This window comes from Mastigoproctus giganteus, chromosome 8, assembly GCF_048544385.1.
Source record: "Mastigoproctus giganteus isolate SK-2022 chromosome 8, ASM4854438v1, whole genome shotgun sequence".
NCBI classification, from domain to species: domain Eukaryota; kingdom Metazoa; phylum Arthropoda; class Arachnida; order Uropygi; family Thelyphonidae; genus Mastigoproctus; species Mastigoproctus giganteus.
The window spans coordinates 173,185,578-173,213,205 of NC_143582.1; the positions used below are offsets into that span (position 1 = coordinate 173,185,578).

Sequence of the window (27,628 nt, forward strand, 5' to 3'; positions counted from 1 at the left end):
AGTAATTACAAATAATATTGTTTGTGTTCAAGTCAACGAAATGATTTTTCAATAGGCAGGTCCAACTGTTCCCTGACCACACCATCAACTGTCTTACACTGATCTCCCTTGATGTTAACTGAGCTGGTCGATGTAGAGCAATACATAACATCTTTTCCATACAACCAGGGAATTTTTGCCGGAGAAACTCCCCCCCCCCCTGTAAGTAACTGAATTACACTGTGCTATGCTATCTTGAACGAACCCATCGCTGTTAACGCCATATTGTCTCTGTTGCTGCGCAATATTCTTCGCGAAAAAAAGAGCTTCAAACGTGCTCTTCTATTCCTTGGAGCATTAATACTAATCTCTAAATTTACACCCCTGGCGGCGCCCAATTTAAATTTATACAACCGAAATCTTTCGTTTGAATCGCCTTCGTAATTAACGTTCATTATTGTAAACTTTGACCTCTCAACACAATAGTAAATGCGTTGTATGAAATTAATATTCAGAGTTAACTATCTGCGTGCATATTCCTCAATCCGGTTGAGTTGGCGCATTATGGTCTAAGCTGCCAATGCACCATTAAAAATCAAATCAAATCAACCAACCTGGCATTCTACTGACTGCTACTGATTTGGGAAAAATTTCAAAGGAAAAAATACCGCAATACGTAAAATTAAACTTCCACGTAGATAAGTTTATGTACGATTGTTTCATTTATACACTGGCGTGCAAAACTTAAGGACCAACACTATTTCTAAAGGTTACAATCACAAAATCTTTACTTAAGGTACTCTTTACTGATAAGAGTAGATTCAATCTCATCAGCGATTCTGAACGTCAGGTAATATGGCGACAGGTTGGCACCCGGTATCACCCCGCAAACATCACTGAAAGGAATCGATATGGCGGTCGAGGTGTTCTCGTCTGGGAAGGCGTTATCTTGGATGGACGTACACAACTCCAGATAATGGAAGTCGGTACTGTAACCGGTGCACGCTACTGTACTCAGGTAATCCTTCCCCATGTGCGTCTGTTCCGAGGTGCCATTGGCCCCGAGTTCGTGTTTATGGATGATAACGCCACACCCGATCGCACTGCAGCTGTTGATATGCTTTTGGAAAGTGTGGACATTGTTCGTATAGATTGGTCTGCCCGTTTCTGTCGATCTAAATCCCATCGAACACATATGAGATGCTCTGGGGAGACGTCCACACCCACCAGAAAATGTTCACCAGTTGAAGATGGCGCTGACAGAGGAATGGACGATGTTACCGTAAGAACTTATCAACAACGTTGTTCTAAGTATCAACAGGCAGTGCAAAGCCTGCATCGACATTAGGGATGGCCATATATCTCCTACTGATTACCACCTCTTCCCTTTGTTCCATCTTTGGCAGTGATGCATCTGTATCATGGCAGCCAGTGCTATGTTGCCATTTTTGAATAAAGTCCCTCTGTACCGTTTCGTTTCCGTTGTTGTGTCGTTTTTTTTTTTTCCTTCATCATTTCTGTACCTCACGAGGTTCCTTTGGTATGCTTTTCTCATATCCAGGCCACTCCCATGAGAAGCTGCAGGTGAAAAGCTGACTGGTCCTTAAGTTTTGCACACCAGTGTAGTTTTACTGTGGCATCAGCGACTATGGCCATAGTGCGCCAAGTTCCATAAGATTTTGACTTTCTGAAACTAAGTTTGGTCGTGGTGATACCGATTTTGCTCACATCCAGCAGAAAAGAAAACAGCCTAAATTTATTAGTTGGTTTTATGCAAAAATAAACCTTTCTTTCTTTCTGTTTTAAGTTTCAAACCAAACTTCGGAATTTTTTTTTTTTTTTTTGCATTGAAAACTGATGGTCCGGGTATTGCCGAAATTGAACTGTTACTCGAATTTAAACCATAGCTGACAGCTCAGCCATTCACTGTCACACATAATCGAGCAACATATACACAGCTGGCTCCCTGCTGCGCGCACACACACACACACACACACACACACACACACACACACACACACACACACACACACACACACACACACACACACACACACACACACACACACACACACAGAGAGAGAGAGAGAGAGAGAGAGAGAGAGAGAGAGAGAGAGAGAGAGAGAGAGAGAGAGAGAGAGAGAGAGAGAGAGGTTATAAGTAAATACTGTAGTACTATTTGATGGGGGCCTCTGTTTACTTATGGGGTCTTGTATAACCGTCCATTCACTCCATAAAGTTCCAAGGTTCTTTTAGAGTGGGATCTGTCGTGTGCTTTTCTTTATTTTGCAAATACAAGCTGTCTTAGCCAATTTTAAAAATATGTAAGAATACACGGAGTGTGGCCACTTTATTAGGTACCTTTGCATGATATGGCGCGCCTCTTCAGTAATACCATCATGCAATATTGGGCATTTACGTGGAGATGCTTGTATGTGCGCAATTCGGTGCGAGAATGGGCGACACGAAAAATTTAATTGACTTTAAACGTGGCACGGTGGTTGGCTCCAGATGTACGGGCATGAGTGTCTTGGAAACTGCAATGTTGTTGGCGTTTTCACATACGACTGTGTTTCGATGATCAAATAACAGACAGCTAACGGCCTGGGATCGGAAACATCGCGTTGATGCGAGACGCTCATGAAACTTCTACAGGGTCACACACACACACACACACAGACTACACTTAGTCAAATAACAATCCATTACAATGGAGGAGATATCGCAGTCGATGATCGAACCGAGTTCCACTCCTATGAGCAAAAAACAAGAAGTTACAGTGGGCTCAGGAACACCAATACCGAAGGATTGGAAAACGCTGATGGTGGTACCAGAATATGGCGAAAAATAGCACGAGTCCATCCTACTAGGTGTTAACAATGGCAGGATGGGTAATTGGACTCAACGGTGTAATGATGTGAGGAATGTTTTCGTGGACACATTGGGCCCTTCGATATTAGGGAAGAAATTAGATGTCACAGCTTATCAGGAAATTGTTTCCAATCGGATCCCTTCATGGCTGTAGTGCAACCACCTGCAAATGAGTTCTTCTGACACTAAGGATAATGGATTTTGTCACAAGGCCAGAATTCTTTGTCCAGAACTAATTCTAGAAACATGAGCCTAGTGCGGCGGTCTCTCAATCACGAGATCGACATCCAACTGAGCACCTGTGGGATGAGGTGGAACGAGCTCTTTGGAGTAGCTATCCACAACCAGCAATTTGCATCAAATGTTGGAAGCAATCGAATCAACACGAACCATTATCCCCGTGCCACGCTCTCGACACTACCCCGATGAAGATGGAAATCATACTCTTGACTACATTAAAGAAATAGGCTGTAGTGAGGCTCGGAATTATCAAGAAAGCAAAACAGACCAGCATTACTCTAAGCATGAGTCACAAATGCTAAAAGAGTTACTCGAGGAACTCCTTCTTCCGATCCACAAAACTCTGCAAGGAATCAAAGAAGAAAACCACGAACTGCATGAACAGAATAGAACGTTAATGGCCAAACAGAAACTAATTGATGATAAATTAAACACAGTCCTAACTCAACTACGTGCAATTAACGGAACAATTGGAGGAAATATCCCGATGCTCGAAAACCCACAGGCTTGCCCAGCTTTCAAAAGTTGCAAGAGGGAATCCGATGGAGAAGCATCACATTAAATCACAACGGACGACTACTCTCAATGGTAGGGCAGAGTTGAAAGATGCTAATCCCTACAAAGAGAAGTCATCCCCTCAAATTTTTGATAATTCAAAAATGAATCCTCCAATAAAAGGTATGCAAACCCCAGGTCGGAAAACGATCCAAAGACCGCTATCCCCAGCTCTACTTCTTCTGCAAACCAAGATCGCAATAAAAAGAAATCAACCCCTCCATCAGAGGCAAACATGAATCAGAAACCTACTTTTGCTCAGGTTGTTTCTCTGTCGACAAAATCGGCCCCTCAAAATACCAGTAAAAAGGACCCCCCCTCACCTAAATGCCCATCAGGAACAACATGCCATACGGACAAATGGTGATCCTAATGATCATCCTTCAACATCCCAGCAATCTGATCATCGCCCTTGTCTTGCAGAAAGATACAGCATCACCTCAGTTCAAACAAGAGGAAAGCTATTTGTCTCGGGGGTTGAACTCAGTATCACACCGAGCGTCATCAAAGAAATGTGTGTAGAGAGGATGGGGATCGACATAGAAGTACAAGTACGAACAAGGCATCCAACATATTCCTCCTTCACTATCTCATGCTCTATCAATTGCGAAGCACGATTACTAGACAAAAACATTTGGCCCAGTGGCACCCTGGTTAAGCGCTTCAGGGAACGTGCTTTGAGGCCCCCAACTAGGGTAGCGCAGTAGCAATTAAAGAAATCCTCATCAGGCTCGAAAGAAAATATGCGAGTCTCTCTTTTCCTTCAAAATGTGCGCAGGATAGCCAATACACTTCACACCTTGCAGAACCTTCTATTAAGCTCGGAATATGAATTCATCTGCCTGACAGAAACCTGGCTTCAAAATAATAGACAGCTAGATGCTCTGGCTGACAATTTTGGTTTTAAATGCGTTACAAGAGGAAGAGAAAACAAAAGAGGAGGAGGAGTAATGATACTCTATACGAATAATTTCTCTGTAATTAAAAACCAAGAGTCACACTCGGAAAATTTTGAAGCCGTCTCAGCAACCTTCAGAGAAGGTACAAAGAATGTACAAATGTACCATGACAGCGAAGCCAGAAATGAACGCCTTACTTGGCTCGTCGCAAACTTGAACCCAAATGTAGAATCTATCGTGATGGGAGATTTGAATATGCCTCTTCCTAAGCACAAAGACGCAAAGAGCGAATTGGATGATACTATGGAAACCCTCTTGATGAAACAACTGGAAACGCCACTCACAAGAGGCACACAGCGCCTTGACCTGGTATACTATAATGCTCTAGACATCACATTAACTGATAGTACGACTCGCTTCACTTCTGATCACATCCCTCTCTCAATCCAAGCCAACCTGAGAAGTCAAACTTGTAGTCAAAAAGAGAACTGGAGGTAGGAAAACAACGCTGATGTCATCTTCTCAACCAAGTATATAAAACCAGACGTAATTTTGAAACGGCTCGTGAATTTCAACTGGCAGAATCTCTTCCAACTCCCCGTAGACGATGCCTTAGAAGCACTTTCGGATACCCTTCACTTTATTGCTCTTGAGGGGGCATCAAAACGCATTAAAATTTCCGATCGGGCGAATTCGTGGTTTAGTCCACAAGAAAAATATGCTTTCAAGAAGCAAAAACTCTTCAGAAAATGGAAAAAAACTGAACACCCACCTGATTGTATTTGATATAAAGAAGCTAGAGCACGGTTCATTCGGTTGAAACGTCAAGCTCATTATGACATGGTGCAATCACGTTTAAAGAAAGGAAGCAGGATATATAATAAGAAAAGGCGTACGTATATAATGCCCGAGCACATCTCCTCAGAATGGACCCAAACCACCTTTGGAACTCCTCTGGCAGAAAATCAAGCTGACGGTGAAGCCAACACAGAGAAAATCCGTGAAGCAATCAGCAAACTGAAGACAGAGGTCTATCCTGAACTGTCTCAAATCAAATCTTCTTTCTTCTTTCGACGGTATATCCGTCTTGCCTATTACTACCATCTTGGAGGAATATTTCCATATAACTGGCCACGTATCAGCAATAATAGCGAATTCTTTGAGGGAGAGACACATCACTGCCATAAATGGAATTTCCAAAGAGACCTTCCAAGTTAACAGGGGAGTCCCACAAGGTGGTGTCCTCTTTGCTACTCTCTTTGCAACAGCACTGCATCCTTTCTTGACCCAAAATCAAAAACAATTTGTCGTATATGCAGACGACTTAAAATTTTTCATCACCTCGAATGACCAAAACACAACTTTACAACGCAACAAAGAAGCAAACTCCAAAATCGCCGAGTTGCAAGAATACCTGAATTGCATGGGGCTCCGACTAAATGAACACAAGACAGCACAAATGGTTTTCACCAACAAGGTAATAAAGAACGACATATCAATACGCGTAAATGGCAGCGTGGTCAAAAAAGTCAGGACACGTATTGATCTTGGTCTGAAATGGGACGAAAACCTAAACTTCACACCCCATTTCGGACCTATAAAGAAGAAAAAACTTACGCAGCACTATGGACCTCCAGACAAGAACTGGTAGGTATCAGGAACCCTCTGACCTCGTTAAACAATATATTTTAAGATGCGTCATCCCCATCCCTCCCTACGCATCTCAGATTTGGTCTTCTTCTCCAGATGCAACCATCAAGGCTTTCCTGGGTTTAGAGTACTGGATGCTGAGATGGTTAAACAGGATCACTACGCACCCATTTACAATCTCAAGAGCCATTTTATATGCCAACTTGGATGTCACGTCTTGGCCTCACATAATTGTCACCAAGAACATTCTCACGCTTGCAAAACTGTTGACCGGGAGACTCGACTCGCCGAAAACTGACTCGGTCCCGCATGACGCAAAGGTGGGCGAATAGGACACCATTCCCCTCCACTCAGTAGCGCGCTCACGCAGCTGGGAAGCCTTCAGCAATTTTTTTTCTTCTAACACCATTAAGATGTACAACGATCTTCAAGCAGACCCAGAAAAGCTTTGCACAGAGAAGAGGTACAGGACTGAAATGTTTCAAAATGCATCACTCCACCTATAAATGTTGAGTGAAGCCCACAGATGGAAACAAAAGTGAATGCAGGAAATGAAAAATGAACTGGTCGGGACTGTTTTTGCTCCTGTTATGTTTATATTGGACGTCTTATCTTTCTGTTATCTCGCTGCAAATAGTGGTGTAGATGTGAACATTCTCTAATTCCTTGTAAAATTGAAAATTATGCTTTTGCCCTCTTTCTATCTGCCTGTCACGTAAAAATAAGGCAATGATAAGTATAATATAATTAATTAGTATAATTTATTAAGACAACGATATGTATAAATTATAAGTGGATAATTATGTATATAACTTATATTTGTATATATGAATGTGCACCCCCTGGTTAATAGCTGTAAACGTGTGTCTCTTAGGAGAAAATAAAGATAATAATAATAATAAAAAAATCCAGGCTGCACTGAGAGCTAAGGGGATCTACTCGCTATTAGGTAGGTGTACCTAAATAAAGGGGCCACTCAGTGGCCCCTTTATTTAGGATACTTTACTTAGTATACTTCAGAATGATTAAACAAAGTATCTATATTAACGCTACTTGTCAACTGAGAAGCGATCAATGCGTCTTAGCTTTTAGTGTTTCCGGTCTGCAGCCAAACATCCGGCTGGAACTACAACGCTGCTCATTTCTATTATAAAATATCGCTTTAAATTCGAAATGGTATCGCTGTTTGCTTATCTGTACCTAATTTGATCTATTCCTGCTTAAAATCGTATTATGACATCAGATTCGGATTAATCGTCCTAAATTACAGCGAGAGGTTCCAATTTTATTTCAAAATTTGCGTCAAATATGGTGTAACTTAACTTCTGGATGCCAGTGTATTAGATCTTAATCAAAGCAGTAATAATGAACGAGAGCATCCTTTCAGATGGCGCAGTGGACCTTTCGGATTCCTCAGCGAGTACGTTGGTGCGCGCTAATTTAAGTCACACGCTCGGCGCAGCTTCTTGACCCGAGTTTCGTCTGAACGGCCCAGGTCGGAGACCGAGTGGCACGGAGAAACTGCGACCCGCACGGGTGCTCGCCTCTAATAGTCCGGACCACACAATAGGCCGTGGCGTCCGGTGGATTGATACGTTACTAAGTACGGCGATCGAAGGCAGGAAATGGCCGAGATCGAAAACAAGCTTCCTCATCTACTGTCATTTTCTATCGAGGGTCAGGTCAATGGAGGTAGGGGGAGGAGTTAGAAAAGAAGGGAGATAGAGGGATGAAGAGAGAGGGGATTTTAGCTCGCGACAGTACTGCCACCTACTGCTACAGCAGGTTGATTTATGATTTCCCTCTCCATTCTCCGTTTGGAAAGCGCAGTTGATAAATGCGAATTTGATACGTGTCAAATTTGGGGCTGATCACGTGAGCTCTGTGGGCTCGAGACTGAGGCGCGAGACCTGTGTCATTGTTAGCACGTTGGCTGCCATTGTGGAGCGGCTCCCTGGCTCCCAGCGACAATAAACCATCAGTTTTATCGGGGCATACATATGGGGCTGTCGATGGTGAGGATTGTCCCGTTTCTCTCGCACATAGCGAGCGCTACAACGCGCCAAATGGCACTATTAGCTCGTGCTCAACACGTGACTGCCTTTTCACCGCCAACTTCCGCAAAGTTTCCTGTCGAGAAACCGATGCGTTTTCGCTAAGTCAGGGAAATATGGTTTCGAGTTGCCTTTTTCTCTGCCGTTATTCCACATATAGGAAACGGAAACGTATTCAGACCAAAGTGGGGATTGAAGAAAAAGAATAGGGGGGGGGCTCTGTGCAAGGGGAAGAAGCGATTTGATAAATGTGTGAACCTAATGTGCGCTAGTTACTGGTGTAGGTGTCTATGGGCCCCGTATTTAGTCCTCAGCCCAGCGTTGTTGCTGGCAATATAAGGACCCGAGTAATTCATCCCAGAAGGACCCGAGAAGAATCGCATAACTCGATTAAATCTTAGATCTCGGCGTACTGGTGTGCGCCCTAACTCTTATTAGACAGTCTCGAGTCGCTGTATTTAATCTAAAGCCAGTGCGTGTGTATTGAATACCATCGTTGAGGTCTAGTTGAAGTGTGCCACAAAAGTACTCCGATTGCAGCTATCAAGAAGATCTTGCGATCCTTCTAGGATGATGAGGATCAGCCCAGCAGGCTAATCCTCGCCGAACATTAGAAAGTTTAACTAATAAATAGCTACCTAGACACTAATGATGGCTTTCCACTAGGTCACACGGACATCAATGTTCGGTGAAGAAGAAAAATTGCGAATTCCAAATAAGAAGTCCCTACAGGCTTCAATCTGTTGAGCTGCTACGCGATGTTTTTAATGTCCTATTGTTCCGTCTACTTGGACAGGTTAGTAGTTATTCTCCCTCCTCTTCCCCCCTTGCCAATGATCCTATCAGGGTCCCGAGTCAAAATCTCGCTTCATTTGCAATTTTAATAAGTTCTCTCTCTCATCCCCTCTATCTCCGAAGAACTACTATCTGTGCGGCTTATCACGATAAAATGCACTATCCAGCAGGTTTTGTTGGAATCCGTGCCATAAAGGGGATGTGTGTGTGTGCAGGGGGGGAGGGAAGAATAATCAGTCAACAGACTGATCATTGTGTTGCACACATACACGGACCGGTTGTTTTTAAATAACATATACGTCACAGCGAGAAAGATCCACGACTGGGGTTGGCTTAAAAATACACTTTTGCGGAGGGACATCGGTTTTGCACGTGCATGTGTAAAGAAATGAAAGTTGGCTACGCGGTAATTCAAGTTTCATGTAGGCTTTGGATACATGGCCTTCTAGGTATGACAATATTAAGTGACGCCCTTTTCGCGTCTGAATACTGAGGGGGGGAGGAAGAATTCAAGTTCCGGGTGAAATTACATATAATGATGATGTATTTGAATACGACGATTAAAGACGAGTGTCCTACTTAATATTTTAGCCAATTGAGTTAGCAATTAATTGCGGGTCTCTGTAATTTATGGCCCAACTGGTACAGAAGGAAGAAAAAAATAAAATAAAAAAGGTGAGAGGTAACGTTCAAGGCATCCTTATAACATTCACACATCTACGAGAGCGTGAGATTTAAACCTAAGGACATTTACACCCGGGTCTTTTCTAAATAAACACATTACTGCTCACGAATCTTATTGCAAATACTGACATTGAGACTTTAGTAAAGAAGAAAACCTTGCCGGTACCCATAATCAGATCACATATTTTTGGTTGTTGTCAGCCTCCTCCTTGCCGAGTGTCTCCATCTGTACAGTGGTATCTGAAAATGCTCAATAGAGATCTCCCAGAAAAAACCATGATGCCCTCGTGTGAGATGGATTAACTCAGCCACGTTGTGAAAAAGGCCCATAAAAATTGCTTGCATCATTGACGAGATTCGAACTGAGTTATTTCCATCCAGTGCGGGAAGTACGGCTATTCGGCCAACCGAGCCACCCACGAGGGCTAGATCACCCCAGCTGTTCTATTGGTGAGAGCTCTATTGAACAGCTTCAAGTAGTATCGTTGTTATAATAAGCCGCATTAGATGAACAGAGTGGGTAAATCGGGACTGAGGGGTTCCCGCTATGAAAGAAACAGCTGTTAAACTTCTCTGTGAGGAGTCGATGAAGAGGTGCCATTTAGATATAATGCGTACTACTTGTGACAATTCCTTAAAAATGCCATTGATATCATGGTTGCAGCAGACCATACCATTTACTGTAAAGAATGTCGCCAAAACTTGATTCCTTATCAATAGTGAAACAATTCTTAACCAATTGTGTCTAGGTGAGAAGTTTGGCTTTATCTTTGGAGAGAGCGGATCTCTAACGAGGGCTGCTTGGGTAAACAGCTCCGGCTCCAGTGCCTCTTCGTTGGGCGTGCACTCAGGATCGACTGAAGTTCTCAGGTCTCCGCTAATCGCACCTTCGTGGCATTTCATTTCGTCTTCTAAAGAATCTAGTCCATGTTACGTAGGTACCGGTATTGGCATCGTGTTATCGTGAGGGATTTGTCTTATTGCTAAATCCAGGTTTGTAAAAACAATCTTGTGCTTATTCTTCGTTGAAAATCCAGTTATATTCATATTACAAAAGCAACAATCACCATTGTGGTCTAAACTTTTCCTCCATCTCATGAGTATGGCAAACGGCATTGACTTTTTTCCTTTTGTTCAACCAGTCACGCAATCCATTCGAACTCATTCGAAGTAATTTCGTGAACTCATCTTGTTCATGTAATCGGTCTCATCGCAAAAACTAGACGCCAGAAGAAAACCGAAAACAGATTTGGAATCAGCGTTCAAAAGGTCCTCGTGTTTCTTTTTTTCCGATGAAAAATACTCGTTAATCCGTGCAATTAAAACTTATTAATCCGAAGAAGCACTAAAATTTTTCATTGTATTTGGGTATAATTTTACTTACAGAAAACATTAGCTTAACCACATAGAGAGAAGTGCATTCCTTAAACCACGTACAGAATGAGTACGATTCCAACTTCCAATGACCTTACAACAAATAACTGCTCTGCTCAAAAGGAATGGTCAACTACGAGTGGCTAATTCTTATTGCCAAATAGCAATTAGTCACTATTGCTAACTGCTACCACCAGGTGAGGAACTGGAAGTTGTGTTGTTCAGAATACGCATCGAGACAGCTAAGGCTAGGCAGTTTTAGCGAGTCAGGAATATAAATTGCGTTATTTTCATTCCATAAAACAGGCCAACCGACTGTATGTATGGCTCTTCACCTATTTTGGGGAATGAAAAATACGAGGCGCCTCCACTAGGTGTGAAATGGCCTGGTATCGAATCTAGTTTCGTTGGGAGGTACTTTTCACAACGCGGCCCACCTAGTCAGTCTCGGCGAGAGGTCTCCCCTTCACCCTCGCACGGAAACTGTTTTTTCCCCAGCAAACAAGTAAACCGACCGAAGGATCCACCGATTACAGACATCTACTGACACCTCTTAGCCTTAGCTGTCTTCGAGATTACACATGCCAGCAACGCTCGTAGTTGCTGTGACAAGAGTAATCGCTCAAATGAAACTTCGGCGTAATTATACTGATACAGCCATGTACGTGACAACGAAATTAGAATGAACATATGGATCTGGAGGTTGGATGGATTACTTAGAATATGCTCTGAGGATTGACTGTTTTATGGTTTTAAAAACCTGTTTCCGGGAAAAGACGCGCAGCACTAACCTGAGACCCCACGTTCCTAGAAGCCAAGAATTCGAAAAACAACAACTGGAATGAAATTAAATTTTCTGACAATCAACCAAGGCGAAATTACACTTTTCAGAAAACATTTCCAGACTCCTCTCATAAAAGTATTTGATTTGCTGATATTTATACTTAGAATCGTTGCGATAAGACAACTTGAATTTTATCAGCCAAAATGGTTCGTCTTTATCCAAGGATTTGATACATTAAAAGAACAGCAGGACGACAAGATTAACGAGGAAGAGTGGATCATTTGTAGTTCTAAAGACTTATAGTGTTTAAACACATACGCACAAACAAACAAACAAACGATGAAATTTGCAAAACAAGGTTGGTGAACAGCGCCGCCTATGCAAACTTTACCCATTGTAAAAACGAAAACTAAAGACTACAGGTGCAGGCAATCTCAAGAGAAAGATGGACACAACCCAATTGCGTGGGGGATCATTGGTGGTCAGCAATTTCGCGCACATGACATTGCCAGAGAGAGAGAGAGAGAGAGAGAGAGAGAGAGAGAGAGAGAGAGAGAGAGAGAGAGAGCCATGAACTAGTGTGCAAAGCATACCCAGAAGTGGAAAATGTGACACACTGATAGCTTCAGTAATGCAACTGCACTACACCAACAACAGATATTCCAGTGCACCCCAGCTGATAGTGTCTTTCAATCACGATAGGGATATTCTCATATCCATTCAAAGAGAAAGCTGCAGTTTGATAGACCTTCACAATAGTTAAAAAGAGATGAGTTAAAAAAGGTTAAATAAACATTAGGCCTTCATTTCATATTGAAGATTAGCTCTCCCTAGTATACCTAAGATAAGGCCCATTTGCTACTCATAATAACTTAATGCACGTTCATATGCGATGTACAGCCACATCGTCTACAGTCTATGAGGAATTTAAGAATTTTATTCAAAGGAGTACCTGGAAGCAGAATCATTTTCATCTACCAATTTAAAACCGGCGTTTCGACTGTAACAATGAAATAAGTTCCGTTCATCCCGACATCTTCTAGACGCTCGTTAACTCCATGCTGCGAATTGTGCATGCGGTTGAGCTTAAAGTGTCTTTTTGGGTGTTTCCATCAATGGGTCCCAAGATTGAGCAAACAAGCTGTTGAATCTTTTAATGTAGCGTTGGCAAGAGAGATGGTCCACTACGTTCAAGGGTTCTGTTACTTTAGAGTTTGTCCCTAACGTCCCCTTTTCCACGTTACAGTCCAGTCAAAAATGATTTCATCTCTGGTCATGACTCTCTTAATGCCAAGCTTGAAATTTTAAACTTTGTTGAATCATCACAATGTCCTTGAGGCGCCCAGAAGACTGGGAACTTATCCTATACCACTGCCATCGATACCTAGATCCTCAACAGGACCTTCTTATCTCCACTGGCGTCACTGTCCCCAGAAACGAACCGGACTTAATGAATACCAAAGAAAATTTCCACTTTCTGAAAGAATTTGCTCGTCATGCCTTTAATCGCCAGAGATCCCTTGTCAATCAACTACTGGATACCTCCTTGCCTTCTTAGCTGGGACTCCTACTGGCATTGGGCTTTGGCTAATGGTGGAATATATATATTATTTAGTTTATTTTTTTATTTTATTTATTTATGTTTTACTGGCAATCACAGGTCTTGCCTTTCCGCCCCTGTGAGTGCGCGATTTATTGTTATTATTTTAATTGTCCTATCCTCTTGGTAAGTCAGCATGGAAATAGTTGTGGCCCGCCTCCTTGTGGCATACGAGTACTGGGCAATCTTTTCACGTGATCGCCTTCCTGGTAACAAAGTGGCCAAAATCAATTATACTAGGACACACACACAGTTATAATGCTGCACACATTTCTGGCCAATTTACAGAGTTGTGTGTCATCGCAGTGTACCACAGAGGGGTTGAGTTAATTTAGGAGCCGTCCGACATAAGCTACAACATATCTGCATACCTTAAGCTGAGTGTAGTCCTCGCGGGAAACTGGTTATAATCACCGTATCCTGTCAACGACGCGAGGAACTTTTATGGTTTTTATTATTTATTTTCCTTTATTTTTCTTTCATTCCGTGGCTGAGTTAATCGGTTTCAGGCAAGGACATCGAGGTTTTTTCCCTTCGGAAACTGAGTGGAGAGCACAAGCAATTTATGACCCTAATATACGCGGGTGGATGACACTGTTTTCGGGTAACCTTAATATAGATTTTTTTTGTGCGGGTTGAGCTTAGCCTACGATGTCGCCGTCTGCCCCTCGTTTGAAGTGGCAGCCGGCAGTTTAGAGATCTTTGACATCAGACACAGATTCAGTTCTATAGATTCTGCAGGTTCATATCTATGGTAATCAAGCAAGCACGGATCATCAATGAATGTCCTTAGTAAGTCGTAGCATGCCGATCATGCCATTGTTTATGGCATGATCGGCATTGTTTATTGTATTTTATTTTGTTGGAAAATCCCCGTGTTATGTTCTGAGCTATTGAACTTGTGCTTGTTGAACTTGTGGAAAAATCTAGATCTCAAACTTTTATTACTATTGGATAGCACACCAGGCCATCCAAAAGATTTAAGTCATCCAAACGTTGAAGTTATGTTCCTAACACCACAGTTGTACTAGGTTAATACAACTTCTTTCATTCAGCCATTAGATCAAGGCATTATATCCACCTTCAAAACTTATTACATCAGAAAATCGTTACAATGGATTTTGGAAAAAAATTGATTCCGAATCTATTGAAGTAATGGAGGCATGGAAACATTTCTCAATTGTGGACTGTATCAGAATCATAGCTTTATCGCTGAAGGAAGTAAAACGTTCAACGGTAAATGCGTGTGGAAAAAAGTAAGGCCAGAGTCAGTTCATTCAGGAAATATGGCCGAACCGGCCATACTTGCTACGTCGGTAGGATGGGAAGGTTTTGATTATATGACTACTAAAGCTCTCGTTGATATAATCGTCCTCCTTCTCCCCACACCGGGTGGAAAAGACCTGAATACCGTCGATGATGGGAGGAATTTTTATGGGTCTTTTTCACAATGTGGCTGAGTTAGTCGGGCTCAGGTGAGGGTAGCATGGTTTTTTCTCCCGGAAACTCTGGTTTTTCGTCCTCCTCCCCACACCGGCCACGTTGTGAAAAAAGACCCATTAAACTTCCTCATTTCATCGACGGCACTCGAACTCGAGTCTTTTTCACCCGTTGTGGGGGAGGATGGAGATCCTACCAAATGCGCTACCTACAAGGACTTCAACAAGAGAATGCTACAGACTAGTGTATCTCAACATTTTCTAGCTCAGTGACACTTAATGAAAATTTCTGGAGGTGGGAGTGAGGATTCAATCAAAGACCCTTGATAAGTACTTTTTATTAAATATTTTAAAAACGTCGAAAGGAATATTAAATTGGGCCTATATATTTTATTGTTCAAAGTGTTCTATATTAGTAGAAAAGTGATGAAAGATATCTCAAAATCAATTAACTGCCTTCTTTTCTATTATGCCGACGAGTGTTCCATTTCGCAAAATTTTCCACTGTGAGTGATGGTTAAAAAACTAAATAAATAGTAATATGTACAGTGCATAGGGACGAGATGCTCTTAAGCGAAAATTGAGGCCATGCAGCATTAGCACGTTGTATTTAAATTGCTTTCACATTACTCAGGAGTTCCTCCTGTATCTGTTGCTGTCGGCTCGAAACTTTCAAGGGCATACACTCCTTTTCTGTAGAATAGAGGCATGCGTCTTCACATACTCTATTATTGAGTTTTGTATCCTTCGAGTTAGTGTGAGGGCGGGAGAAGGAGGTACTCAGCGTGCGACCCTTTCAGACAGTTTTGATGCTTCATCTACTGTCCTTGTGCTTAATTTTCTTCCATCGTTCACCATCTCATATGATTTCCTCAACTAAGTTGATTGACTGATATTTGTTGAAACTTTAGAGCATTTTTTTACTTTATGTGTAACGACTCCATCCACTTACTTCTATCCGGACTTCCTCAAATGGAATGTGACTCTTTGGAATTCAAGAAATTACGTTTTATTATTTTTTATATTTATATTGTAATTTGGAATGTTGCGTGCGGTGAATTTGTGGCATACGAGTCGATTATTTCTTTTGCAATAACAGATTATTCTAGATGGGTGTAAACTTGATAAACTCGTATATGTTGTTCAGTTTAAATGGCATCATTTTTAAAGAAAAAATTTTGTGGGATGAGGAATACTAATTTTCCACTCATGCTGATTTGGCTCAACTACTTCTCATCTCAAGCTATCAACCACACAATTAAACAAGCCAATAGTTTGCTTTTCTACAAAATATATAAAGTTTTATCTTAAAAGGAAGGGTTTAAGCTCTGAGATGGCATAGAAAAACCTTTAGTAATTATAAGCAGCCGCTTTAAGAAACAATACCCGAATTCAATGGTGTCCTCAGAGCACACAACATATGATAGGACTGCAACTGAGCGTCATGCAAGATCAAAAAGGGTCATGCGTACACTAGAAACTTTCTCTATTTTCAAGTATGGGGGAAGGCCTCGTGGGTAGCACGGTTAATTGGATCGCCGTCCTTCTCATACTGGATGGAAAAGACCTCAGCTCGAGTCCGGTCGATGATGACGGGAGGAGTTTTTATGGGCCTTCTTCACAATGGCTTGATTGTTGGTCTCAGGCGAGGGTAGCATGGTTTTTTCCTCCTGGAAACTGCGGTTTTTCGTCCAACAAAACAGAAAATCGAAAAATCTTAATCGCGGATGCTCCTAAACCCCTACAACAACAAGTACGGGGTATGTTGTAGGGAGCCTCCTACAACATACCCCGATAATCCCTAAATTTTTAGGGATTATCTGAGCCCCTCGTTATTAAAAAAATATTTTGATAAAATTTAACAGATATTTTAACGGGAGATGACTCAGTTTAAACCCTTTTCGAGAGAAAGCTGCTTCACACAACAAAAACTATCCTTAGCACTATAATTCTTTAAATATAAATTCATTAAATTGAAAACGAATGCAAAGCGTTAGCAAAATTTCTAGTGTTTAAACATAACTTATGTTATTACTAAGATGGTAGTGTAGAATCGTGAAACCATAATAGCCAACCTTACTGTAATTAAATACTGAAATCAGAATAAAAGAAAATCGATTTCTGATTTTAGTCTGGATTTAAAAAAAAGACAACAGATACTCCGCCTCATGCTTAAAGTGTTTTTCATCCCTTTAAAGTTACTGTTGAAATATCTATGGATTAAACAACGCTGTAATCCATAACACGCCTGTTGATCGTAAAAAAAATATTCAAGGGCCCCTCAATGATCTGCAATAAAGATCTTATATATTGAAGAGCAAAGTTCAACTTTTCAAGTGGTAAATTCAACCTACCTGTGTGGATTCGTTGGTGGGCTTTCAGGTGAGAACTCTTCGTATACACTTTAGTACAGCCTAGGGGGAAAGAGGAAAAAGAAAAATCTATTAGCAATCTTCAGATAATAGTTGGACGTGCTGTCAGAGACTAATGCTATCAGTTTGCACACTGGGAAGGTGAACTCTTGCAGCTTAAAGCCAACTATTCACCAAGCTTGGCAACACCTGCACTGACAAGGGTAATTTTGGAAACTTGGGACAAATTATCCCCTCACTTGTAGCCCTTCCTAGCAGGGAAGTGGAGGGGGAAGGGAGATGGATGACACTTTGTTAGGGCGGAAGCGACATCTCTTTGGTGACGCTACAAGCCGAATTCGCTGAGGACATAAGTGAATAAGCTCTTTGACAGGGACATTCATTCATTCTTATCCTGTCCTGTTTGTTATATAAATAAGTTGCTTAATCCCAACCTTTTCACGTTAAATAAGCTAAGTTGTTGGCTTATCACTTAAGTTCCAAGCTCTGTCTAGCGAGTTTCACCATATGACATCGAAATAAAGAAAAAAATAAATAAAATAATAATAAAGAAATCATTACAGGCGTGCCACACTTTGCAGATTACTCTAACTGTTCTCACTAACATATACTGTGCTTAAATTAAAAATTATAGTTTTATGTAAATGATTATTGAATAAACAAGGCATTAGCAAAGCTTCTAATATATAAACATGACCCATCTTAATAATAAGGCGCTAGTGCAGACTCATTAAATCATAAAAGCTAATCTGTTCTAATTAAAGACTGTTTTCAAAATGCACTAATTTCAAATAACCCTTAAAGGCGTCTAAGTTAAGCAAAGAAATATTGATCACAACAGATGAAGTCCATCATTATGTATCTTCTCCTAGATGCGTTTTACTATAAACCGATTAACTCGGCCATGGTGCGAAAAATGTCGATAAAAATACCTCTCGTCGAGATGGGATCCGAACTCAGAGATTTTCTTCGCGGTGCAGAAGAACAGTGATCTTAACCACTGAGCTATCCGAGAAGGATTTGTGATAGCATAAGAATTCGATTGCACAAGATAAGTATATTACTCTAATTTCGGCTGAAAACTAAAACGTAGCCTTCCTTAATAATAGGAAGTGAATAAGACAGTTTTTATGTCTCAGTATTCTGGAGTCCTTTATGAAGGACAGATCTCGGATTCGGACCACCTATGGACCCTAATTTAATCATTGGAGATCGGCCAACCTACAACTCCATCAATCAACGGAAAAATACTATCAATCCCACAGTTCGGGATGGTTAAATCCTCAAATCCAACAGGGATCCTTATTCACGTTGTTTCCATCCCTTTGAAGGGTGGCTGCTACTCAGGAAGCTATGCTATTGCATTTATTTATCTATAAGGTCACTCAGAGAGAGCCATTATAGCTAGAAAGATACACGACCATTGTCACATTGTAAATAACTAATGGCAGGTACGGATAATACCAATTAAATCATGTGAATTATTAAATTATTATAAAAATTATAAACTCTAACTCAAAAATTTATAAACAGTAATGCGGTATTAATTCTTTACTACCTTAATTTTTAATGAACAAGCACATAATGTCCTTCTCTAGTTTGTTTTGTCGATCAAAATAAAAATTTATACCGTTACCAAAGTTCTCGATCGAAAACCGCATTAAAATGTTTCTTCAGTTTGTGAGCAGATTGAAGGTGATGGTTACCGTAAAGGAGAAGCAATCCTGTATGTGGAAGTAATCCCCTTCAATAAGAGAAGCTTTTGACGGTTGCAACGAGATGTAAGAAAGAATTTAGAGCGCAGCTGAAGGGACAATGAGAAGGGCATCGCAACCGCTATGAGAGAAACTTATGCTGAGAGTTTGTTTCTTATAGTGTTTGTCCACAGACAGCTGCTGGAGATTAACTGAAAGCGCTGACGATTTCTGTTTTGTTGGGACGTTGCATTTAACGCGAAGATGCTGGTTTTTTCCCTGTGACTGGCATGTTTGTGCTGTCGCAAGGGGTCGAGAGTGAGCCCTGGGTTGTGTCCATTTGGTGGGTGATCATTCTGGCCAATATTTGAACGTTTCTGGAAGTGAGATGCTACTATGGAGGGGTGTATGAGAAAGAGGGCTCTCAAGATGTGAAGGGTCGCTTGTCACTTTGTTCAGCTACCTCAAGAGCCGGTGCCCTGTGGAGAAAGACTTCTGGAGATTCGAAAACTGGGCTGCAGATGAAATATAGACATTTCTTTGCCTAATCAATAATTAGGTTTGGAATTGTAACTTTCTTCACCTATTATTATGACTCATAAATTTCATAAATTTATTTCTCATAAAATTGACAGGAATGTACCGTGCACCACAGGGCATGGTTCTTTTTAGCATTGGTAACTTCAGAGTGCTTAGCGAAACTGTATGTCATTCAAAATGGCACATAAGTCTCAGTGAAAGAGCTTTTATGGAAAGCTTTATCGAAAAGATCCAAAGCCAAAGATAGGCAGCCCGTCTGGTGAGATTTCAAAAAAGGCATTCGTACGAGGAAACTTCGAATATGTGGACTACAGAGCTCGTTAACTATGTACCTTACAGGGAATCTGATTGAAGTATAAGTCTCAGAGGTGACAGTAAAATAAAGGCAGGTGAAATTTTCATGGTAATAATGACGCTAAAATCAGGGGGCATAAATTCAAACTAAGGGGGATGCAGAGTTATAAAGAGATGTTAATCATTGGAATAAGTTGCCTTCATAGTTGAGACTAACGACTTCGAAGTAATTCAAAGGCCAGCTGGATACAAACTAAAGAGGAAACACACAGTTCCCCCCCATTCCCTCCGGCTGATCAAACGCCTTGGCTAACTTGCAATGTACTGCCAATGCTAGCATTAAGCCGTTATGCCTTTGGAGCAGTATAACATCTTAAGTGCAAAGTCAAATTAAATTACTACCATCAATGAACCATAAAAGAAGCTTAACAATACTTCTGTGATGAATAATTTTATTTATTTTAATCAGTTTTATTACTAAAGATTCATCCTCCGAATGGCTAACAGGACAGAAGTGTGTGGGTTCATGTTGTTTCTTTGTGCGCTAAATGTTGAAGCATACAATAAGGATTCATTAGTTTCTAATATTTATTCTTAGATACCGAGGTTAAAACTTCCTGCTATCAAATGGCCGTACTTAGGCTAAGAGAGTTTTAATTTCCACTTCTCACTCTTTGCAGTCCAAAATCCTGCACACTGAAATTGCAACTTACAGAGTTAAATTGCCCTACTAGAGCGCTAGGCACATTAAAATTAGCATACGTACTTCGATTTAAAAAATAAACATAAGACGGGATTTAAACAATAATGAACTCAAATTTTTCGAGTAATGTTTGGATAATCAATTAATTATACTCCAAATTGTGCAGTGATTTGGTATTGTAAAAACAGACTATCTTGTGTTTAATGTTCTTTTATATTTTATGAATGTTACAACTACACTGTACAGATCAGAGAGAAGAGGATAATTGTCTCAACAGCCGTTTTCTGCTCTCCCTGGACGAGTAATAATTATACAAAATGTTTTTAACTCCCCAGAGGAATCCCTTGGACTTAATGAAAGCCTTTAACCACGATGCACACAGCTTAATTGTGATTACAGTGAAACATAGTCCACTCCTCAATTGCTAATGCCTTTGTATCAATATATACAGCAGTCAGTCCCGTTAATCTTTGCTTCGACTTCTGTTGTCCATTATAGACCATCTGTGATGATTGCAGCCCATCTGCTTGAGGTAATAGCCTTTAATGTAAATGATATAATTAATCTTCCCGAAATGGGCTCGGTTCTAGCGGAAGCTTCAACGCTGGGTAAAGGTTCATTACGTAAATCCATCCATCCATTGGATGGATTATGTAATGAACTTTAAACGTGGAGCGTATACTTGGGTATCAGGCTTTAAAACGTGGAGTGTATACTTCGATCAGATCTATCTGAGCTGTAATCGCAAGCGCTATGGAGAAAAACGTGGAGAAAATGGAAACTTTTCTGGAGATTCGGATTCGAATGCATATTGGAAAGAAGTTCTAATTTTTGTACTGCAGAAGAAAACCTGATCTCTTGGTATGAACGAAACGTTTACCACCAATAACAACTGGTGGTAAATGATCATTGATTTTAAACAATGTATTCCGACAGGCAACAGAAACTCGCCATTGAGTACATAATCCGTCAGAATATTTAGTGACAAAACGATGATTATGTATATAAATGAAATATTTTCCATTGCTGCCCAACTAACATATCTGAATGCTGCGCGTGCCCTTTTGCGCGTTGTACATTTGCCCCTGTTCTGCCAAAAAACAATAGAAAGAAGAATATCCTTTGGATTACAAAATTATAATAAAATAATACACTTAACGGTCGCTTAATGTATGGCCTATCTGCGCGAGTCTTAAACGTATAACACCAGAGGGCAGTGTTACTGCGTGCACGCATAAATAACGACGCGTACATATTTCAATTAATATTAAGAAATGCATACTTACCGGGGTAGTCACAATGATGAATCCTCCTCTTCTCGAGCTCCGGATTATTCCTCCGATTATATCTGGTTTGCGATTGTACCTCGCTCAGGCACGTGACTGGAAGCGACGCCGAGGATGACACGGGATAAGGAGGCGGCGGTGTACGTCGTCCTAACGAGAAGGTATCGGTGGAAGGACTGCCCGGCTCGGAGTTTGGAGGCGTGGGAGGCATGTACACCCTCGACATGGCGAAGTGCGGCCCCATGCTAGTGTACCTGAACGCCTGTAGGCTAGGAGACGTAGGGAAAGGCGATCCTGCCGATGGCACGCGTACGGGCACACCTCCTGTGCAGCTGGTCGCCGCCGAAGAGCTGGGGTAAGGTGTCATAGTGAGCTGTGTGGTTGGCACTCCCATCTGCTGACACTTCTCTTCCTTTACCGTTGGGCCCCCACCCACCACCATTGCACTCGGATGGGTTCCATTAGGAGCACCGTTCGCACCCGAGTAAGGGCAAGGAGTAAGGGCGGGAGTCTCGGTCTTCACTGTCACAAGGTCGCCGTTGTCCGGATCGAGTTTCCGTATGGACGCTGTAATGTCTTCCCAAAAACCGGTAAGGGTGGTACGAGGTTCGGGACAGTTGCCGGCAGGACTAGACACCGGCGCAGGTTTCACAAACACGTCGTCACCTTTAGCATTAACACCACAGGGTACGTAGGCACCAGCGTTCATATCACCCGTTTGGCCCATCATGCGACACTGTTCCTGTGGTCGTGGGTAGTAAGAGGCGACTGGGTAGCCTCGTGCGCACAGTCCGTTGGTCCGCTGAGTCGGCCCTTGCGGTAGCAGTCCGTGAGGAAAGCAGTGAGGGAAACCACCTAGAGACCCTGGCATGGTTCCGGCGTCCGTCTGCTCTTCGAAAAACTCGTCTACTTGCGAGGCACTCTGTCTGCGGGGTTTCTGTATCGCCTCGGGGATGCGGCTCCAATCATGACGGCCCAGATAGGCGTCCAAGTCGTGATTCGTGTGGTGGGGCGGCTGCAAGAGAAACAATTTACGTACATCTTACGTGTCAGACATTGAGAATACACACAGACACTTGACTTGTGCCGTAATTATTAGCTATAACAAGGATTGTGCAAGCTTCTGAAAACAACCAATTGGATCTTTGGATTTTGCCAGCCCGGTTAGGAAGGAAGGAAGAGGTACTGCACCGACATTTCGCGGAAGGAAGACGCTATCGACTCTGCTGCGAAACAGATAGTTCGTAGGGGCTGGCTGGAAGAGATACGTACACTTGGAGGAAGCCACAGGATGATACTATGGTGTTCTCTAACTTCCTCCATTAAACAGCCATTCGGATGAAAACAAGTATTCCACAAGTGATGTCTTTCCAAGTTTTTTTAACATTAACGCTTCAAACGCTGCGACACGGAACTAACGTCTGCGTTTATTGGCATCCACGGGGAGGGAAAAGGAAGAGCAGCCCCACTCCCATCAAATTTCAGAAAATGAAAATAAAATGTTGCATAATTTTTAAACTACATTTTTGGAAAATAATATTTTCTTTTTCTCTAAACCCCTTCAACAACCTCTTCACGCACTCTCAGAATTTATGGCGGATAAAGGGGGGCACAAGATGACGCACGACAGCACTACTCTCACGCATCCTCGGTCCAGTTATGAGGGCTGCTGTTTTTCTCAGAGTTCCGAGTGGCGTTTTCAAAAAGCTTGCATATTCCAAGTGGGCAGAAGGTTCAATATATGTAAATAATGGAAGTTAAAATCACAATGCATGCATGCCTTGAAAAAAAAGTTCAATTCCAATACTAAAAAGAATGCAAGTTGGTAAGATTCATTTTGCCTTCCCTTCTACGAGGGGAAAAATGCAATCAACAAGGGAAGGCAAAGGAATCAACCAGATTCCTTTGCCTTCCCTTCTACGAGGGATCAGCAACCAACTTCATTTGAATAACATGGCTCAAATAGTTCAACTATGAAACGTACTTCTGTTCTGCGATCCTCAGCAATATCTATTTTAGGATATTATTAATCCACACGACATTACCAAATATGAGTTTTGTCCGTTTTCCATATTTCAATTGAGGCCAAATTTTTAACTTCTGAGGAATTCATTGAAGTGCCCAAAGCAAACAAAAAACTTTCGCTGAACTTCTGCCTAATATAAGTGCATATGAAAATTAGATTTTTAAAGGAATTTTCAATGTCTTGTACAACGAATACAAATTAGAAACTAAACTGGAAAAAATAATGCGAATAACAAAAACATTATACAATAAAATCGGGTGGAAGGGGAGTTTCATGCATTGCAACTTCTTCAATTTCTATCCAAACGAAGCAATAAAGAATTATAAACATAATTGGCGAATTAATTCGTCGTTGACAACTAAAAAATCGCGTGATACGTGCGTGTTCCTTGAAAACAAGTGAAAACATTTCCTAGCAAAAATTGCGTAATAACTAAAGCTCATTATACGCAGTGACGAAACTATAAATCCTAGGTCCTCTCACCATATGACGGAGCGGTCCCCACGTGAGCTTAAACAACTGTACCCAAACCAGTTGTTAAAGATCGTCCAGCCCTCGACTCCTCGGCCTCCCGAGGTAGCGGACCTGATGGTGTGGTAGTTTTTCCACTGGATGTATGATATTAACAGAAGTTCTAATTTGCATTTAGAATTTAAATTGAACAGAAAATATCCTGCAATTATTAACTCCCGCATGGTTATTGTTGTTGGGTTTTAGGAGCATCAGCGACTAAGACCGTATTTCTCCTTGTGTGCTGTCTGTAAATTGCTGTGTTCTCGGATCGATTTTCTGTTTCTGGACGATAAACTCGAGTTTCCGGGATAAAAAACCACGATACCTTCGTCTGACATCGACTAACTCAGCACGTTGTGAAAAAGACCCATAAAAATTCCCCACGTCATCGACGGGACTCTAACTCTGGTGTTTTCCACCTGGTGTGGGGAGGACTGCAATCCTACCAACTGTGCTAGCCAACGAAGACATAAATTAGGAGTATCAGACTGACTAGGAACAGAAGTTATGCGATTCGTGCGAAAAGTTAAAGCGAATTCAAAACGGGGACAATCCTCCATTTCTTAAAGACGATCTAGAAATAGGAAAGAAATTTTACGATAATTTACGATCGCAATAATTGGACAATGAAGGAAATTCTTGTACCATATGTTGGAAGACGTATTCTGATAATGCATGGCGAATTGGGCAGAAACTCATTGCAGTTGTGCTCGTGTTTCTGATCAATTTTAAAATTAAGCTCACATCGTTCTAGTTGTTAAGCTTTCCAAAATGTTAAGATGGTCATTGCCGGTTATTTCGATCAAGTAATTAACGTTAATTAAAGTAATTCGAAATTGTGGCACCTGAATGTCAGAACCAACGAAAACTGGTGTTGGTACGCATTAGCTAAAATTTTGCCAAAGGATATATTTAATCTTTTTTTCTTGCTATATATTAGACTTCTGGTTAGAAGCGAAACTAGAAATTCTGGGCCCTTCTGCGGGATTCATTAAGGGTCTCCTGATTCTTTCCGTTTCCTTCCTCTTCATCTTGGGAGTATAATAGTTTCTCTACCGCTTTAGAGTTGTAAACTAACCGATTCGTGCTTGTTTATCGTTTGTTTACAGTGGTAGATAGTTCAGGAAACGTCCATACGTTCATGTCAGCATAACTATCAAAAACATCAGAAAGATTGTCCAAAATAGAAACAAGTCATCATCCGGTGAAAGTACATAAGGGTTGAAAATGACTGGAAGCAGTTGTGAAAAAACAAAGACTAATGAATATCATAAATTAAAAAAATATATATATATTCTTCCATATTTAGTCAGTGGCATGTCCATTTATTTTCAATGAAGGGAGGATTTGACTGTGGCTAGGGCATTGGAGAATGGCCATAAATATACAAGGGCGATTCTATGATCAAATGCATTCATTTGAGGGATGACTCCAGAAGGCAAATCTAAACTGAAATTGTTTAATCAATTTGGCTTATCAGCATATCGTTTTTGCGTTATGGCTGCACCATTTTCATCCCGTGGATTGCAACTGCTGTTCGTCCTTGCAACGAATAGATACATATCAGGAACGATTCTGCCTATCAGGCAGAATCGTTCCTGATATGTATCTATTCGTTGACAAGTAGCAAGATAATGCAGCAGAGGAAACACAGCGCTGTTTACTTAAGGATTCCAATCGACGTGAACTAAACCAACACATATTTTTTGTACGAGCTGTCGAATAAACGAGAGGTGAAAGAGGCTGGAATGGCAAACAGTCATTTGATCGTTATTTATGTGAATGCAGCTGGCAATGGGGAAAATCCTAAACAGCGTGTACAGCGATTGAAACATCAGAATAAGGCAGACCTGTGAACGTTGTTGTCGTTTTTGTTGCAGTAGGGTTTTAGGGGCATCAGCGACTAAGGCCATATTGCTTCGTGTATACTGTCTGTAAATTGCGTGTGTTCTGAAGTCGACTTTCTGTTTTCTGACGAAACATCCAAGATTCCGGGAGAAAAAAAACATGCTATCCGCGCCTGAGACCGACTAACTCAGCCACATTGTGAAAAGGGCCCATAAAAATTCCTCACGTGGTCAACGGAACTCCAACTCAGGTCTTTTCCACCCGGTGTGGGAAGGACGGCGATCCTACCAACTGTGCAACCCACGAGGATACATGTGAACGTGAATCAGAGGTATCCCTGTACGTCCAAAGAATGTGCCCCATATGGTTCTCTGGTTCCAATCGATGTTTCTTCACAACAATGTCAGTAGCTGCTTCGTCATCGTGCTTACAACTTCATATTTCTGAGAAGGAACTCGGAACTTTATGATTGACACCACTGAGCAGATCTGCTAAACTCATGCGCTAAGAGCAGTAACAATTTTCCATAAATGTCGGGTCTGGGCAGCTGGGTGATTGATTGGACCTTATGTGCTACCTGCCCATTTTACTGGTAACAGCTGGCTGCATTTCCTCTGCACGATGTGGACCATATCATTGGCCCACAGTATTTGTTGCTGACAAGAAGTACGAGTATTACCTCGGAACTCAAGACTAACCAAAAAAATTAACGTATTTAATATCAATCCTTTTACGATGCTCCTTAATACCAATAGCGCAAAACTAAATAAATCTAAGGTGCTTTTGACACAGTTTTATAATTTTATAAATTACAAAAGTTCCCACCTCTGCTGGTTATCGCATTTCTAATCTAATCTGCGAAGAAAATAATAATACGTTCGCTCGTACTTAGAAACTTTAATACTCTACACAATTTACAGATCAAGAATATTTGAACAACCTAATTTTTTTCATTATTTCGGTACTGTGAGTCAAAGAAAGTGTCTCTTCTATTTGCCTTCTTTAAGATGCGCGTATGGTGTTAATTATAAATCTCTCTCGTGCCGACTTCTTTCAAACGGATGTAAAACAGATGGTAATAGTGGGGTAGTTGCGCGAAAGGCGAAACCATTGTACAAATGGTTGGTAGTTTCAGATTAACGCAAAATAAACAAGGGCCATTACATACCATTATGAAAAGACGTATAGTGTGGATGAAAAGCCAGGAAACTTTAAATATAAACGATAAAATATAATTTATTTACGTTTATGTGATGCACAAACATATCAACAACCCATAAGGATTAACAACCAGATTGGTTTTTATTTCTTATGGGTTGCTATGGTCTCACACGCGTCTCTAAAGAAACATGAGGTCAGTGAGGAAACTGTTCACCACGACCAATAATGGTTGACTTCTAACTTTGGTCAGTTTTCTATGATGTGATT

The 27,628-nt window shown here is 41.2% G+C and overlaps 1 protein-coding gene across 2 annotated transcripts in view; it reads right to left on the reverse strand.

Moving 5' to 3' along the window:
- The window catches only part of LOC150082012 (uncharacterized), a 136,576-nt gene that overhangs the window by 12,428 nt on the left and 96,520 nt on the right, over window positions 1-27,628 (reverse strand). For both annotated transcript variants that reach the window (XM_090379064.1, XM_090379063.1), the window contains exons 2-3: window positions 21,814-22,828; window positions 17,279-17,338 (exon numbers count right to left, since the gene is read on the reverse strand). In XM_090379064.1, the coding sequence (XP_090235190.1) occupies window positions 17,279-17,338; window positions 21,814-22,828 (1,075 nt within the window). The remainder of the gene's footprint in view (window positions 1-17,278; window positions 17,339-21,813; window positions 22,829-27,628) is intronic.